The 16981-nt window shown below is 51.9% G+C and overlaps 1 protein-coding gene across 1 annotated transcript; it reads left to right on the top strand.

Moving 5' to 3' along the window:
• Nucleotides 1-5489: 5489 nt before the first annotated feature.
• On the top strand, nt 5490-14192 carry TOB2 (transducer of ERBB2, 2). Its single transcript, XM_028115484.2, has 2 exons — nt 5490-5998; nt 12266-14192. Exon 2 carries the CDS (start codon nt 12365-12367, stop codon nt 13364-13366), a length of 1002 nt encoding a protein of 333 aa, XP_027971285.1. The 5' UTR covers nt 5490-5998; nt 12266-12364; the 3' UTR covers nt 13367-14192.
• Nucleotides 14193-16981: the final 2789 nt, after the last annotated feature.

Below are 16981 nucleotides of genomic sequence, written 5' to 3'. Positions count from 1 at the left end.
ACTCTGCTCCTCTCTCACCTAGTTTCATAATCTAGTTGTTGGTTTGTTTCATTTCCAAGGCCAAGAGAACAATACAATTAATGAGTTAAGAACACCTGTGATAAAGTGAATGGTCTTGAGGTTCACACTTGATCTTGGCCAAAAGGCCGAGAAGCAATTGGTCTTGAAGTTCAAATCCTTAATTGTCTATTCTGGAATTTCAAGTTCAGTCCTCTTCAATTTTAAAAAATTAGGATAATAATAGTACCAAATTCTATGCTGTTGGGAAAACATAACTAACAAACTGAATTTTAACCTCTAACACTATACAATTCTGTGGCGAGAATTAGAAAATGATCTCAGCCAACTGTGTATATCTACAAAAAATCAGAATGGTCTTAAAAATTATTAAGTGTTTTTCTCCATTGTTAAATAAGCATTATCTGGGCCAGCGCTCAGTTGGTTAAGCATCAGAATTTTGATTTCAGCTCAGGTCATGATCTCAGGGTTGTGGGATCAAGCTCCACGCCGGGCATGGAGCCTGCTTAAGATTCTCTCCCTCTGCTCCTCCCCGCCTCTAAAAAAAAAAAAGCACTACCTAAAAAATAAGTATACCTACATAGGTCTAATTGAAATAATTGAACTCATCATGGTCCGCCTGAGAAAGCAGTGCCATTTCCTGGATTTATGGCATTATTATTATTTATTAAGTATTCAGTATTTGATATTCATTTCTAGGTTTTAAAAAGGATAGGTGTCTTCCAGTTTCTCAAATATACTGTACACCCTTAGTAATTTAATTTCCTTTAAACATTGCCCTTGGGATGCCTGGGTAGTTCAGGCAGTTAAGCGTCTGCCTTCAGCTCAGGTCATGATCCCAGGGTCCTGGGATTGAGTCCCTCATCCAGCTCCTGGCTCAGGGGGCAGTCTGCTTCTCCCTCTGCCTCTCCTTCTCCCCCTGCTTGTGCTCTCTCGCTCGCTCTCTCTGACAAATAAATAAATAAAATCTTTTTAAAAAATTAAAATTAAAAAAAATAAATATTGCACTCATTCCATGTGCTCTTGCTTAAAAAAAAAGGGGGGGGCGCCTGGGTGGCTCAGTTGGTTAAGCGACTGCCTTCGGCTCAGGCCATGATCCTGGAGTCCCGGGATCGAGTCCCACATCGGGCTCCCTGCTTGGCAGGGAGTCTGCTTCGTCCTCTGACCCTCCCCCCTCTCATGTGCTCTCTCTCATTCTCTCTCAAATAAATAAAATCTTAAAAAAAAAAAAAGTGGGGCACCTGGGTGGCTCAGTTGGTTAAGCGACTGCCTTCAGCTCAGGTCATGATCCTGGAGTCCCGGGATTGAGTCCCGCATGGGGCTCCCTGCGAAGCAGGGAGTCTACTTCTCCCTCTGACCCTCTTCCCTCTCATGCTCTCTACCATTCTCTCTCTCTCTCTCAATAAATAAATAAAAATCTTAAAAAAAACCTATTAAAAGATAAATAAAAATAAATGTGAGATAAATTCTGTAAAAAAAAAAAAAACAGAGAAAAGAGGGGTGTAAGAAGAATAGCTCAAACAGGATGATAAATGGTATGTGACCCTTGGTCTCAGTGTCTGGGACACAATAGAGAGTGGTGAGGACTTGGGGAACCCAAGAGTATAGGCTCAGCCTAAAGGAGGCAGCTGCCATTCAACTCCAGACGATTGCCAGCTTGGATGCCCAGATCCTTTGAATTTAGGAGAAGTGGTAAATTAGGATAACTTTTTGCAATCTCCCAAGTTTTAAATGTCAACTCATTTTTAAAATGTTAATGTGTCAGTATACACCAAGACAATATATCCACCAGGTGTGGACCTTGGCCTGCCAGTTAGCAGGTTCTAAATTAAGATTGGGGTGCCTGGGTGTGCCCACACTTGAGCGGCCCACTCTTGATTTCAGCTGAGGTCATGATCTTGGGGTTGTGAGATCGAGCCCCCCCCCCATCGGCTTCTGCGCTAAGCACAGAGTCTGCTTGGGATTCTCTCACTCCCTCTCCCTCAGCCCCTCCCCCACCCCGCCCCTCTCTCTCAAATAAATAAATAAAATCTTTAAGATTAACTAGTTTGTTAACTATACTGGAAATAGAAGGAAAAGAAAAAAGAAAATTAACTCCACAGGGAATCAAACTGAACTGACCAAATTTCAGAAAAACGATGTCACCCTATTCTGACCTGCAGCTCTTTAGTAGTAGTTTGAAGCTAGGCATAAAAGTGAAAGATTATTTGCCTTGGTTGAAATTTTCTTGCCTTGCAAAAAAGGACTCCGGCATCTTTTCCCAGTTATTTGGTTGCTTATCAACTCTATCCCAAGTGGCCTGCTGCCACCAAAGCTAAAATGTTGCTTTCTTTGAACACTGCAGTTTCAGTGTCCAAGCAAACCTTTAGTGAGGTTTGTTCTCTCACATTGTTGGTGAATAAATAGCAGTCATTTGCCCTGCATCCAATTACTTCCCTGAAGCCAGTTTTGTTGGGGTTGTCTTTGCTCCTGCCCAGCTGGAGCAGTGGATCTGAAAAAGTCAAATATGAGGAGCTATTTACTTAGATAACATAAAAGGAACTACAAAATTTTTCACCCTAGCATGTGTGTATGAGAGAGTGACTCACCCCTGAGAGTTAATTGGGGTTAATTATTACCAGCCTGACTTGTCAAGGCAACAAAACATCTGGTATAACTTGCTTACTCTCAGACAGGGGAGTTGCTTCTGAAGCTCACCATTTTGAAAAACATGGTGTGTACCTTTCAACATGATTATTTAAAATGGGAGGGGACTGTGGAATGCTTGAGTGGAATTAAGCTCACAATTAAGCCCTGGCAAGACGAAGTCACACACTGAGGAGAGAAAAGTCCTCTCTCCTCCTCGCCACATGACAAATGGAGACATCAGCAGTTAAGAATGGTGATTACCTTTCGCCCCTCTATTCTATCGCTTCCTATTTCTTTGCCAACCCTTTACCCAGAGCTCCCAACTGCCAAGGAGGCTGGATTTCTCAGTTTTGTTTTAGTTAAGTTGCTCAGGCCTGGTGTGTTTCCAGCACTGCAGGGGAGAGTAAAACAAAAGCACGAACACGCAGAAATCCTATGCCTTCTGTCCAGGGATTCTGTGCGCCCTCCCTCAGCCTGCATTAAATTTAGGTAGATGTCTACCCCTTACCTACTTATATGGACTCCATCCCTCCTTCCTGAGATGCCCTAGGAGAATTCGTTTCAGCTCACCCTAACCGTTCTTTCTCATCGTTCTTTATAGTGAGGTTTCTTGTTGGGGAATACACACCGAACCGTGCACAGGATATGTAGGATGCAAGCTGGCCTGAACAGTTACCTTTAAATTAAGGATACCAACTATTTGAGCCAGGCTTTACATCCTGTATCATATTTAATCTTCATACGATCTCCATTTTAAGAACAAGAAAACAGTTGATGATGTAAAGAGATTCGTTACCATAAAATCAAGATAACAGGGTTGGTGGACACAATTGGGATTCAAACCCATTGCTGCCTCTAATAAATGACTTCAAATACCAGCATCCTTTGCAATGCCTCATTGCGCAAACGCACACTCTTCTCAAAGGCCCAGCGCCCGGGTTTTTGGCCCCCATTCTTAATCCTAGCGGTTGGATGGGAAACCCAATCAGAAGCCGCCTCTCCCTGCTCCCTGACCAATGGGAAGACTGTTGCTAACACACGAGTTATATTTTTAGCTCTTCAGTGCTCTGGCACCCTGTAGGTCGGTGGGGTCTCACTGCTAGCATGGATTACGCTAGGGGAGAGCAAGGGAGGAGTGGGGAGCGATGGGGAGGGGAGGGGAGGGAGGTGGAGAGGGAGGAAAAAGAAGAGAAGGAGTGGAGTGGGGCAAAGCGGCGCGGGGCGTATGTGTGACGCTCTGCCACTCACTGACGCACGAGGCAAGTAGTTCCTGGAGGTGCCCCAGGGGCCGAAGCGCTCAGTGTGTGGGGGATGGGGGATCTCGGGCTTAGGCTCCCTCGCGCCTCCCTGTCCCCTTGGAGTTTGCCCTCCAGTACGGCCTTTTTCTGCTGCAGTCAAGGAAAGCGCTTTTAAACCCCCACACTACCGCTGCTCTCTGCCGTTGCCAAAAAAAAAAAAAAAGATCAAGGAACAAACAAATGCTAACTGTTCGTAGCTGGAAACTTTCGGATTTCGCCACCCCACGTGGGTTCGGCGACTGCCGATGGGCTGGAACCGTCTGGAATGAGAATAAAGGTCGAGGGTTGGGGAGAGAATTGGGGAATGGGCGACTGGGCAAAAGCCTTAACGCGCAAGCTCCCAGGGGCTCCTCGCAACCTGGCAGTTCGGTCCCCCTGTGACCTCACCTGGGCACAGGCCTCCCTACCCTCAACTCCGCTCCCCGCAGTCACAAAGTGGCCGAGCCCGCGAACCTGCGCGCCCGTGCAGGGCCAGCGAGCCTTGGTCTGCAACCCATGGACCGTCGGGTGCGTGAGCCTGGGGCCCCTGGCACGGGCAGGCGCCACACCCCGCCAGCGGGGGGCTCTTATATAGAAGAAAAGTTGCTCAGTCTAGTCCCCCGTACGGGGGTCGCCAGCCGGGAGAGCAAACGCGAAGATTTGCAGCAGGTCTGAGCCCCACCCGGGGCTGGCCGGGGGCGCGCTTGCGCGCCTGCGCGGAGCCGGCGCGGGCCTTTTCCGGCCGCAAGGTAATTAGGGGGCCAGAAGCAGCAAGTAGAAGGTTTATGTGGCGCTAGGCTCCTTTTCCCGGCCGGCCTCTCCTCGCATCCCCTTCCTCCCGCTCAGCGTGCTCAGACCCCGGTTTCCCCTTCGCCCTCCCTTCGACGTTAACATTACCCACCGAGGCATGGGGCGCTTGGAAGACTCGAGCCAGCCCGAGTTAATAAAGGAGCGAAACGTCTCCCAAGCTCGCGCCATCCCCTCAGCTCCCCCTCCCGCCAAGGGACGGTAACTGGGGCGGTGCGAGAGCCGTGGGGTTGGTCGGCCAGTCAAACGCCCAGACCCGGAGGGACTCGCCGACCTGGCCTGGGGGAACAGGTCCGGCGAAACCTAAGAACAGTCGGCGCTAGGGCAGGTGCAGGGCCCAAGCCACGGGGAGCTGGGTGAGGGAGCTCCCCTCCCCGCCACATCCATTCCTCTCACACATCTAAAGTGAACCACCGGGTTCCAGTCCAGGACCCTGCCCTCCCAGAGCTCGCTGTCTACGTGGGGAAACATTGTACCCGATGAGCACGCTTTCAGTGGTTTGGGGCATGAAGAAAATACACGGCACGGCGCTGTGCTGGGGAGGGGAGGCGAGCATCATTGGACCGGCTAAAGGCGGCCTTGCTGGCGTTTAACCTGGGATCTGAGTGAGAAGAGGCCGGCCACTGGAGGACTGGCGGAAGGAGGTCCCGGGGAACCCCCGGGAGGCATGTAGAGCCGCCGACCGCTCGGCGCGAAGGGTTAAGTCGCCTGGCCGGCTGGAAAGTAGTCCCGGCCCGGCGCCCGGCCCCGCCCCTGCAGGGCGGAGGGACGCATCACGCAGGGGTGGGGAAGCCGGATCCGTGCGCAGGGTTGCTAAGGGTGAAACTTTTCATTGACTTTGCTCACTTCGGGCCGGGGCGCGGGAAGGTGCGCGTCGTCGCGGTAGAGAAGCGAGTGGCTCGGGCGACGCGGGGCCAGAAAGGCAGGACCGCCCGCTAGCCAGAGCCCGGACCGTTCTCCGCCCCGCGACACAAGCCGCCCTGCGGTCCGACATCCTCGCTTCGTCGCCGCCGGCCGGCCCGCCCGCCTTCCGTCCCCTCTCCGCCGAGCCTGACCTCCAAAAAGCTGAAAGAATTATTATTGAGAGTCATAGCCCAAAACTCCCTCACTTGTCCCCCAACCCTCAACGAATAAAAGGACCCATCAGCCTCCGGCCCGGCGGCGCCCAGAAAGGAAGGAAGAGCGACCTCCGACCCGCGCCCAGGACCACCCTGGAGGGAGAAGCCTCCCCGCCACCGGCAGACCGCCCCGCCACCGCGGAGACCCGAGTGAGTGAGCGGGGAGCGTGCGGGCGGCGGGGACCCCTGAGACGCCTTCTCCCACCCCCGTCCCACTCTCGCTCCTCGCTTTGCTGGACGCTGCACGTTGCTATCGTGCGCCCATCCCGAGGACTGGCCAACATTTTCCTTTCCCCTTCCACCTCCCCGATAGAACCCCCCCCCCGCCTTTTTCCCCGGTGCTCCTCTCCGCTCCGTGCTCTGAGTGTGGCCCCCTTCTGGGTGGGGTGCATTTCCTCCCCTCTCCGCCCCCCTCAGTTCTTCATATCGTAGAGACTCGCTAGATTTTTCTTTGTATCCCCCGCAAAACATAACTTCCACCACCATTAAATAAATCAGAGGAAGGAAGGGGATCCAGGCTTTGTTTTTCTGCTGCTTTTCCCGTGTGCGGGAAAGGGGGTGGTAATAATTAATAGGGTTTATTTCTGGCCCTGTGGAGCTGAGGGATAGAAGGTAGACATCCCCTTTTGGACGGGTCAGTGGTGACTGTCCTGCGACCGCTGAACCAGAATTTACCGTTTTCGCTTTCGTGTTTTAAGGGAAAACTGTGCGGGGCGGGCGGGGAGGGGGCTGGTGAAGTGCGTTTACAGCAATACCAGTGAGTGGATTCTGGTTGATCCCGGTGAGATGCCTGGGAGGAAGAGCCCTACTTCTAAGCTCGTTCCCCTCCTGCCCAGAGGATGGACTGTGCCCTTGACGGGGGGGGGGGGGGGGGGGGCGGGAGGGAGCAGAGAGAGGAGGGGCAGTTGGCAGGCCTTCTCCCACCCCGCAGAGGAACCAGAACCCTACACAGCGGGTTGCAGCTTGGGCCCTCGGAGGGGGTCTCAGGTGCCTTGCTCAGTGTCTGACCTTTCTGTTTCTCCTTCCTATCCACCCTGCCTTGGGAGTGAGCCCCTCATCTTTGATTTTCCAGCAGAAAAATACTCCTATTGCTTTCTTGGGCGCCTGCCCCCATCCCCCTCTTAAGCAGTGGGGGAAAGAAGCTTGTGTGGGAGGAAGGATTAGGGAGGTTTAACAGCGTGTAGGGGAGCTTTGCCGAGGATCTGGTTAAGTCTGGTCACAGAGCAGGCCTTGCAATGGGAGGAGACCCACAGACAATTTCAAGTATTAGAATATGTTGTTCGGGTGTCAGATGCACAGTTTTTCCTTCCCTGCCCGGAACCTTTTCCCATTTCCCTAGCTGGGTCTAGTTACTCGGACTTGGATTAGAAGACGGGTGAGGCTTGGGCCCTGCTGGCTTTGGGCCTTCTGATTTTCCGCCCGGCCCCTCCCCGCAGCTTAACTGGGAATTTCTTTGGCTGAGAGGAGGGGAGAACTGGGTTTAGTTCCTGCCTTTTCTGGCCGTGGGGGTGTTGGAGCTGAGCCCGCCGGGCATTAAGTGAAAACGCTTTTTTTCCTCTTTGAATTCACCGTCCCTACAGCAACTCCAGATGGAGACCACCCAGCCCAAGGAATACAGATTGAGCGGCAGGGACGGGGGAGGGGTGGGGGGGGCCGGCGGAGGGATGTGTGACCTTTATCTGTCCCAACCCACCGTGTTCACCCAGAAAAAACTCATTAGAAGGAGATCCTTAATTGAACAGTCAAGGGAGCCTGTGAAGAGGAAGAGGCGGCAATTCAGCCTTTCTTGAGACCAAGACGTGAATACGGTAGGGTGGTACAATACGGAGAGTAGGCCTTATGGGTAAATTTATACAAAATGTATTAAGCGGTGGGCGGGGGGGATGGGGGCGTCCACCACAGCGCGCATGTGCATCGGAAACTTTTCCTCGGTTCCCCGGACCTCGGCCAGCTCCCCTTACCAGGCCTGCGTAATTCGCTGGCTGAACCTTCGCAAAGCACGCAGGGAAGTGTAGTGTGCAGAGAAAGTAGGTCACTTGCTCCAATCTGAGCGTGAGGTGTCTGAGGACTACAGTTCCCAGAGTGCAGAGCGCGCCTTCACTGCCGGCCTACGTTGGAGTTCAGTGAGGTCTTCCTGGCTTCGCAGGAACCGAGTGCCCCAGAAAGGGCCTTCTTAGTCGGAAGAGTTGGACTCGCATAGTCCATGTTTGAGGGACATGGTGGAGACTCTGGGTGGGGTGTTGTGGTCCGTCGGCACAAGTCCTGGAAGGCCTTCGAGCATACCCGCCGGTCTGGGTCGCTGCCTCTGGGACTGGTGGGGTGGGGCCAGGCGGTCCCACGGAACCTGGCTCTCACTCCCTGGGATCCGGTGTGCGACACCTGCTGGCCTTGTCAAAATTGAGGACCCCTCCTTCCCGACTCCTCTTTCCGGACTCGTTTGAACCTGATAGTGCTTGGTTGTAGGACCATTTGGTTGTTAAGGCTTGAGGTGCCTGAATATTTTATAGGTACTCCTGGTTTGGGGGCCCGAGGAGTTCCCTCGCCATTATCCCTCCTTTTCCTCTTTAAAACATATTGATTTTCTTCTTAACCTTCCTTCGCATTTTTGTTATAAGCTCTTTCTGGAAACTCCATTACCATATCATTGACTGTAGCAGTCACCTTTCTTACCTCGTTTTTGTCCTTCTCTTAAGCACTCTTTAAAACACAAGTCAAGGGGCGCCTGGGTGGCTCAGTCGTTAAGCATCTGCCTTCGGCTCAGGTCATGATCCCAGCGTCCTGGGAGTGAGCCCCGCATAGGGCTCAGGTCATGATCCCAGGGTCCTGGGAGTGAGCCCCGCATCGGGCTCCCTGCTCAGCGACGAGCCTGCTTCTCCCTCTCCCACTCAGCAACTTGCTTGTGTTCCCTCTCTCGCTGTGTCTTTTTCTGTCAAATAAATAAAAATCTTTAAAAAAAATAAAACACGAGTCAGCCCAAGGGATCTGAATCCCACATTAATTTTGCTGTTGGGAATAAACAAGTGAAGGAGGATTAGATTCTAAATGAAATTGGACAGAATTTACTCTCACATTCGCAACTTTTTCATATATTGACAAAAGGTAGATGTTGCTATTGTTAAACACTGGTTTTTGAGGGGGGAAGGGAGTTGTTTGGTTGGTTTTGTTTTTGTTTTTACTTTTTGCCACCTTTCTGGCCTTTTGCACCTGAGTCAGAGTTGGAGAAGATCTTAAAGTCCTCTCTTCCCTCTTAACTTGAATCTACTTGTTACTTGTATTGAAGAGTAGTTATTACTAAGCTTTCCAATCTTACCACATTCTATGAATATTTATATGTAAGCCTAGAATTTGTCCATAGCCTTAAAAAAAATGAACAAACTCATCTGAGTGGTCACTCCTATCTTTAGTTAAAGACGAGACAGCACCAGTGCTTTAATCCTCTGTTCCATAAGCTTCTTGAAGTCAAAATTAGAGCCTGAGCTGATAGAGCAGAAAATCTCATTCTGGTTGTCCAGCATTTTTGAAAGGTTCCGCCCCACAGCCATCTGGCCTGGCCTGTTCTCCAGTTGAAGAGGCAAAGATGGCATTATATACTTCCTTACTTGTGTGGCAGCATCACTGAGGTATAAATTGGTGTGCAGCTTTAGTTGCTTATGCTGCAGAAAATGGTCAGCTAGGCAGGGCTGATGACAGTGGTTCTTTTGTACTTTGGGGTGGGAGGCTTATTTCCCAATGACTTTGGCCTGCATTTAAAATGCTGCCATTTTGAAAAGAAAAAAAAGAGAGAGGGAAACAAGCCGTAAGAGACTCTTAACGATAGAGAACAAACTGAGGGTTGATGGAAGGAGGTGGGTGGGGGACAGGCTAGATGGGTGATGGGGATGAAGGAGGGCACTTGTTGTGATGAGCACTGGGTGTTATATGTCAGTGAAGAACCACTGAATTCTACTCCAAAAACCAATATTGCACTGTATGTTAACTAAGTAAAATTCAATTTAAAAAAATAGATAAATAAAAATGCTCCCATTTTGAGGCTGAACACTTCAGGGGAGGTTAACTTGGAAGGCATGTATGCAGCAAAGTTTGAAGAGGCCTAGAAAGGTTGTAGGAGCCCTTTGGTGTGAGTGGTGCACCTCTTGGCCACGTGGTGCTTTCGGGAAGTATAATGTCATATTTAAGTCTGTTTTACTTTTCAAAAACACTTTGAAAACACTGTCTTTAGCTCCAGGCCCATCCTTGGGAACCAGTGCCAACTTTCTCCATAACTTTTTAATCTCCTCCATTTTGGACACCTCTGGTGGGCTGCTGTGGCCCTTATAGACTTCCTCTTGTGGGATGCCTGCATCCTGGTGGCTAGCCTTGCATCTGGTGATGAACGCAGTCCTTATAAACAGAAAGCCCCCTATCTTTACCATTTTTTTTTCCTCTTTAAACCTTCTGGAATTGATCTGTGCTCATGGCACCTCTGTTGAATCCCCATGTGACCCTCTGCTCAGACCTGAAATGAGGGTGCGACTAGACCTAGCCAGTGTCCCGTGATGCTCCAGATTGACCCAGTGCTTCTCTGATTTTCACCCAAGAGCTTTGCCCAAGGATCCAGTCCTAAAAAATACCCCTAGGAGCCAAAGAATTATAAGGAAGTGAGCTGGGGCAGGTGTTCAAAAAACTCAAGATCCTCAAGCCTAGAATTAGCACCTGAATACTCTATGCTGGACCCAGAAGGGATTTTAATCAAAATCCAGCTCCAGATCTATCACTGGGCAGAAGATGCCCTTGATGGATCATGGATTAGTCTTGTCTCTGCACTGAGCTCAGCAGCACATTCCCATCCAGAGGCCTGGCTGGGAACAGGTTCTGGCCCTGCTGACCCTTAAAGGTGGTCCTTCTCAGTCTTCCCACAGCATGACCCGGGAGCTGCCCTTTTGGAGATCCAGAGTGAGGAGATGAGGATCACTCGCTCTCAGGACTTTACAGATCATCTTCCTGAGACATGAGGCTGGCCCAGACCTCAGGAATAAACCTTTTTGACCTCTGTGGGAGCTGGCTGTGAGAGAATCCCAAAATAACAATCTGAGTGTTTATCTTGGGCTGTCTCCTCTCCAGGGATCTCCAAACACTTGATAAGTCTTATCTGGTGCCAAGGACAGGTGGTCAGATGGTCCCCAGGAGACTTGAGTGATGATGGGTCCCCAGCTGGAGGCTGCAGGGTGATGGAAAATTTCTTCTCTTTGCCACCCTCATCACCTACACTCTAGCCAAAAGCTAGAGATTCCCTCCGGCCACACCAGTGCTGCTCTTAAGGACTTTTTGGCCTACGGGGCCTTGCCTCCGTTTCATTTCCTCTGCTCCCCTGAGACAGCCCCTGCTCAGCAGTCCCTTGTTGGCCCACACCTCTGGTTGTAACAGGTCTTGACTTCTTGGGGATCGTGTTCTTGTCTCCATTCTTGGAGGCTGCCTCGATGGAAATGCACCCTTTGGTTACAGTGTGTTCTTGAAACATCAGTTCTGCAAACCCAGAGCGAGCCAGAGAGCATGTACACCAACAGGACCCAGGATGACAAATTGGGTGTGACTGGAGTCCAAGCCCCCAGTGAAAAGTTGGCAGTGCTGTTTCCTGTTCAGTGATCTGTATCCGTTTCCATTTAAGGAGAAAAACTAAGGATTTTAAACTTATATCTTGGCCTGTGACTGTTGGGAGCACGACTTCACCAAGATGTTATGGAGATTAGTTACCAAGAGCCTTCCCTTCTCCAGTTGAATTAGGGTCTCAGCTTTTTGTGGGTTTTTTGCTTTTTGCTTTTTTTTTTTAAGATTTTATTTATTATTTGACAGAGAGAGAGCTAGAGCAGGAACACAAGCAGGGGGAGTGGGAGAGGGAGAAGCAGGCTTCCCACTGAGCAGGGAGCCCAATGTGGGGCTCGATCCCAGGACCCTGGGATCATGACCTGAGCCGAAGGCAGACGCTTAACAACTGAGCTACCTAGGCTCTCTGTTTTGTTTTGTTTTTTGATAGCAGTTGTATAGTGACTTGGATTCTCAAAATAGTGGAAACCACAGCACTCCTGTTTCTTTAGAATTACTTGAAAAACTGTAGCTCATTTTATCAGGTGCCTTCTAAATAGCAGGGTCAGTGTTGAGAGAGTTTACATCCTTGAGCTAACTTACTCTCCATGATAGCCTTATGTCACTGATGAAACTAAGGCTCAGAAGAAAGTGGCTTGCCCTCAGCCACACAGTCAAGCTAGTCACTAGTGGAGCAGAAAGGGGGCTCTGAATCTGAGATCTAAAGTTGGTGCTTTTCTATCCTTCCCCTTGATCCCCCTGCCCGCCGCTCCCCGCCCCCCCCCCCCCCCCCCCCCCCCCCGCCACAGGCTTTCTGCACATTTACTCATAATACCCTGCATTGTTCTTGGTTTGCAGAGCTGTCTGGAGCCCAAGGCTGCCTACCTTCCATCACCTGCCACTGCCCTCGGCTTGTATACACGTGCCCGGAGCTGATTTGCCGCCACGGAAAGGACCATGCAGCTGGAGATCAAAGTGGCCCTGAACTTTATCATCTCCTACTTGTACAACAAGCTGCCCCGGCGCCGGGCAGACCTGTTCGGCGAGGAGCTGGAGCGGCTCCTGAAAAAGAAATATGAAGGCCACTGGTACCCTGACAAGCCCCTGAAGGGCTCCGGCTTCCGCTGTGTTCACATCGGGGAGATCGTGGACCCTGTGGTGGAACTGGCCGCCCGGCGGAGCGGCCTGGCTGTGGAGGATGTGCGGGCCAACGTGCCTGAGGAGCTGAGCGTCTGGATCGACCCGTTCGAAGTGTCCTACCAGATCGGCGAGAAGGGGGCGGTGAAAGTGCTGTACCTGGATGACAGCGAGGGCTGTGTCGCCCCAGAGCTGGACAAGGAGTTCAAGAGCAGTTTCAACCCCGACGCACAGGTCTTCGTGCCCATCGGCAGCCAGGACAGCTCCCTGTCCAGCTCCCCATCACCATCCTTCGGCCAGTCGCCCAGCCCCACCTTCATCCCCCGCTCTGCCCAGCCCATCACCTTCACTACCGCCTCCTTCGCCGCCACCAAGTTTGGCTCCACCAAGATGAAGAAGGGCGGCGGGGCCGCAGGGGGCGGGGGTGTGGCGGGCGGTGGGCCCGGGGTCCCCCAGCCTCCACAGCCCCGCCTGGCCCGCTCCCCCACCAGCAGCCTGCTGAAGCACAAGAGCCTCTCCCTGTCTCTGCACTCACTGAACTTCGTCGCGGCCAGCCCGGCCCCTCAGTCACAGCTCTCCCCCAACGCCAAGGAGTTCGTGTACAACGGTGGCCCCGCCAGCCTCTTCTTTGACGGGGCCGATGGTGGGGGTGCTGGGGCCGCCTCGTGCACTAGCAGCAGCTTTGACGTGGCCCAGGTGTTTGGGGGCGGCACCAACAGCCTCTTCCTGGAGAAGACACCCTTCGTGGAAGGCCTCAGCTACAACCTGAACACCATGCCCTACCCCAGCCAGCCCTTCCAGCCTGTCGTGCTGGCCAACTGACCGCCCGCCGGTCGCGAGGCCAGGAGCGCCCAAGACCACAGGAAAGAGAAAGGAAAAGAAAGGCCAAAAAAAGAGGAAAAGAAAAATACACAAAAAGATTTCCAGTCTTCTCACTCTGGCTTCTAGAAAAAAAGATCCAGCCCAGGCAGGGAGTGGGAGGGGGCTCCTGAAGCACCGAATCGAGGTTAACTCAACCCCCTGCTGTTTTCCTGCCTGCCTCTGATTTATTTGGTTGGTTTGGGTTTTATATTTTTTTCTTTTTTTTTCTTTTTCTTTTTTTTTTTTTACATGTAGTTTTCTATATAACATCTTTAATTAGTGGCTTCCTGTGCTAAGAATGGTCCAGATGTGAATTGCTGCTCCCTCCCTCCCTCCCACCCTCCTTCACACGCCTGGTTTAGGATTGGTGTGTCCAAGCTCACAGGGAAGGAAGAGCCACAGGCTGGGGCCTAACCCTGCCCAGAGCAGAGAGAGGCTGCCCTGTGTCACTGCCTCTGTCCCCCAGGTCTGCTTTCACTCAAAGCCATCCAACCTCATCAGGCCTTCTTGGGCCCTGCCACCCAAAAAGGTCTGACCCCAGCCCCCGCTCCCTCCCAGGCCTGAACCATGGGGAGCTGCTGGCTGGCTACTTGACACCCTCCCGCTAGAGAGGTTAGCACTCTGTCTAGTGGAATTGCTTTCATCTCTGTCCTGTGGCCCTACACCACCATCCCCACCCGGCCCAGACCCCCACCATGGCCCCAGAGACCCAGCCTTTGACACATGTGGCCTCTCGTGCAGCCCCTTCTTCCCTGGGCCTGAGGTTGTGGGAAGGAGGCGGGGCAGGTACGGGGGTGGGGGGGTGGGGGTGGGGTGTGCGCGCGCGCGTGTGCGTGCGCGCGCGCGTGGTTTGCCGTCCTGTTCTAAAGGATTCCAAGCCATGTAAACCCCCTCCCCCTCCCCAGCATGATTCCAGGTTGTGGCAAGTGCTTATTTACGTAGGAGGTTGGGGAATGGGCCGGGTGGGTTGTCAGTCCTTTTGTAGGGTGGGTCACGTGTTGCGGTGAGACTGCGGCTGAGCCTGAGACACTCCCAGGGGAAAATACTGCAGAAGGAACTGGTTTCCAGACTGCGGAGGGATCTGCACTTTTGTTTTTGACCAAAAAAATGGGGGGTTAGCTGTGAGGGGCTGAGGGAATACCAGCCTACCAGCCCCTGATGCCTAAGAGAAGTCCCTGGACTCAGATCCTCCTGTTTCGTGACCTTAACCCAGGGTGGGAGCTGCTCACCTGAGCACCCGTGGAGTGGGGGGGGGGGAGTTTTGGGTCAGTGCCTAGAGTGGGCAGTCCTGAGCCTTGAATTGAGACTTCTTAGTCCTTTGGTTTTAGATGTTATTTTAGTATGTTTCTGCCCCAGCCTGCGTGAGAACTTCTTGGTACCTCTTGCCAGCCCCTCTCACTGCCTGACCCAACCCCACTAGGCCTCGATGCTGTGAGGAGTGGTCTCTTGGGCAGGCCGGCTTAGACAGGCGTTTGGCCATCGCAGGTGGTGTGTGCGGATTACAAGAGAGCCTCAGCTCCTCCTCTCTCTGCTGGAAGAGAAGTTTCTCCCACCTGACCCTAGTGAGCCAGCTTCCATGCATGCCATGATGCTTTGGCTGGTGGGCCACATGGCATCAGGGCCCCCCATCACCAAAAAGTACCAAAGCCCTTGGCACCCCACCCCACCCCGCCCTCCTCAGTGACCCCAAGTGGGGCAACCACCGCGGCAGTGGGTCCAGCCCAGACACACACTGCCAGCCTCCTCCCCCTGCATTGGGCACCAGCTCTACCTCCCCCAGCGGGGCAACGCCCTGGCTCCTCAGCCCAGCACCAGCTGTCCCCTAGGTTTCTCAGGGGCCGGCCCAGTCTGGGCGACCCTCTCCCTAGCCCTCCGCTCCCACACAGGTGACAGGCCCAGGCAGATGGCTGCTCTCTGGGAAAGGTTGGATGCTGCCTTATTTATGCCCCTACACTCAGTACACAGGTACCCGCCACCCCTGGTCAGCTTGTTTCTCACCACATCTAGGGAGAGGGGGAGACCAACCCCTTAGTGTCTTTTGAAATACGAAGAAAAATGTATGTTCAGGAGCATGACTCCACTGCTGGACTCTTGGGCCCAGTTCAGTCTGTCTCGTCTCAAATCTAGGCATTTTTGCTTCAATTTTATTTTTTTTAAGGAAATGGAAACAAAAACCTGCACTAATTTACCTGGTTTCGTAGGAATACTTTTTTTTTTATTTTTTACATTTTTTGGTGTCCGTTTGTATTGAATAATTTGCTACATTTGTAAAATGTAAGAGGTATATATAATATATGTATATTTCTAACGTAAAAAACGTAATTTTTTTCTTTTCAAGATTTTTTCTTAAAAAGAGGAGAGAAACAGATATTTTTTCAGGAAAAACAAACTTTAAAATAAAAAAAGAGGAGAATTAAACCTATTTCTCCCCTTTCCCCATCCTCTCTCTCTGTCTGCCCCTCTTTCCCAGGAACAAATCAAAAGGTGGATCGTCTTGTAAAGAATGTAAACTTTTAGTCCAGAATGATGTATTTTTCTCAATGCAGTGAGCTATAGATTCTCTAGTTTGACCCCTCGGGATGGGAAGGAGGGCATTGAGGCAATGTGGAGAGGAGCTTGGGGGAGCAGGGTAATGAACTTGTTTTCTTTAGTGAAGGAGGAATACAATCAAGCATTTTGTATTCAGAATGTTGTGCAATATTTTGGAATGGGACATTGGTGTGTTTAGAGATTTAGTTTAAAAACAAAACAAAAAGATTGATCAAATCTGTACAGTTTATATTGTTCCAGATTTTTTTAAGTTTGTATTAAAAGCATGATATATAATAGCTTGCTGCCTGCTCCTGGCTTGTTTTTACTTGGGGCCCCTGTCGGCTTTAAGAGACCGTTGGTCCTCCTCACCTCACCCCTTGGGGTGCCTCAGTGCCAAGGGCCCCTTTTTACCCCCTGTCGCACCATCACAGGACCCAGAGTTCCCACTTCGAGGGGTTCTTTGCCACCCTGGAAACCTGCTCCCCGAGGCTGGGAACTGCCCAAGCTCCCCCTGCTGCCGGGTTGTGGAGCCTATACTGGAAGCAAGCCTTGCGAACAGAACAGGATCACCTCGTGGCTTTTTTAAGGAATGGCCGATTCCTTGGAGGCTGCGGGAGGGATCAACCTCCCCCCTGCTCTATGTCTAGTGTTTGCCTCCCTCAGATGACTGCTCCCTTAGAAGTGGGTAAGGACAAAAGGAGCCCACCCGAGTTAGGTTCTGTCCCAAAACCCGGGGCTTGGATTCTCAGCCCTTCTCTGGGCCGGGCGATTGCCGAGCCGCCGTAGAGGCAAGAGGGCCTGCCTGGGGCTGGGGAAGAGCTCGGCCATCTCCCTCTCGCAGGGCCCATCCCTGCCCGTCACTGGGGAAACTTCTCGGTGTACCTTCTCCCTGGCCGTGGGTCACATCAGCCCCGTGGGCCCTGGGTTGAAGAGGAAGGCCCGGTACTGGAGGAATCTTCTTTCCCCCTCACAGCAACCTGGTGATGGAGGTGTGTTCTCTCTGCAGTACAACTGAGAACAGGGCTCCAAGTCTAGATGCACAAG

The sequence above is a fragment of the Eumetopias jubatus genome, unplaced genomic scaffold, assembly GCF_037043125.1.
Source record: "Eumetopias jubatus isolate StellerSeaLion01/CBP00866 unplaced genomic scaffold, mEumJub1_p1.0 scaffold_8, whole genome shotgun sequence".
Classification (NCBI taxonomy): Eukaryota; Metazoa; Chordata; class Mammalia; order Carnivora; family Otariidae; genus Eumetopias; species Eumetopias jubatus.
Note: the sequence above shows the minus strand (reverse complement) of the source record. Positions and strands in the feature narration are given on the sequence as shown.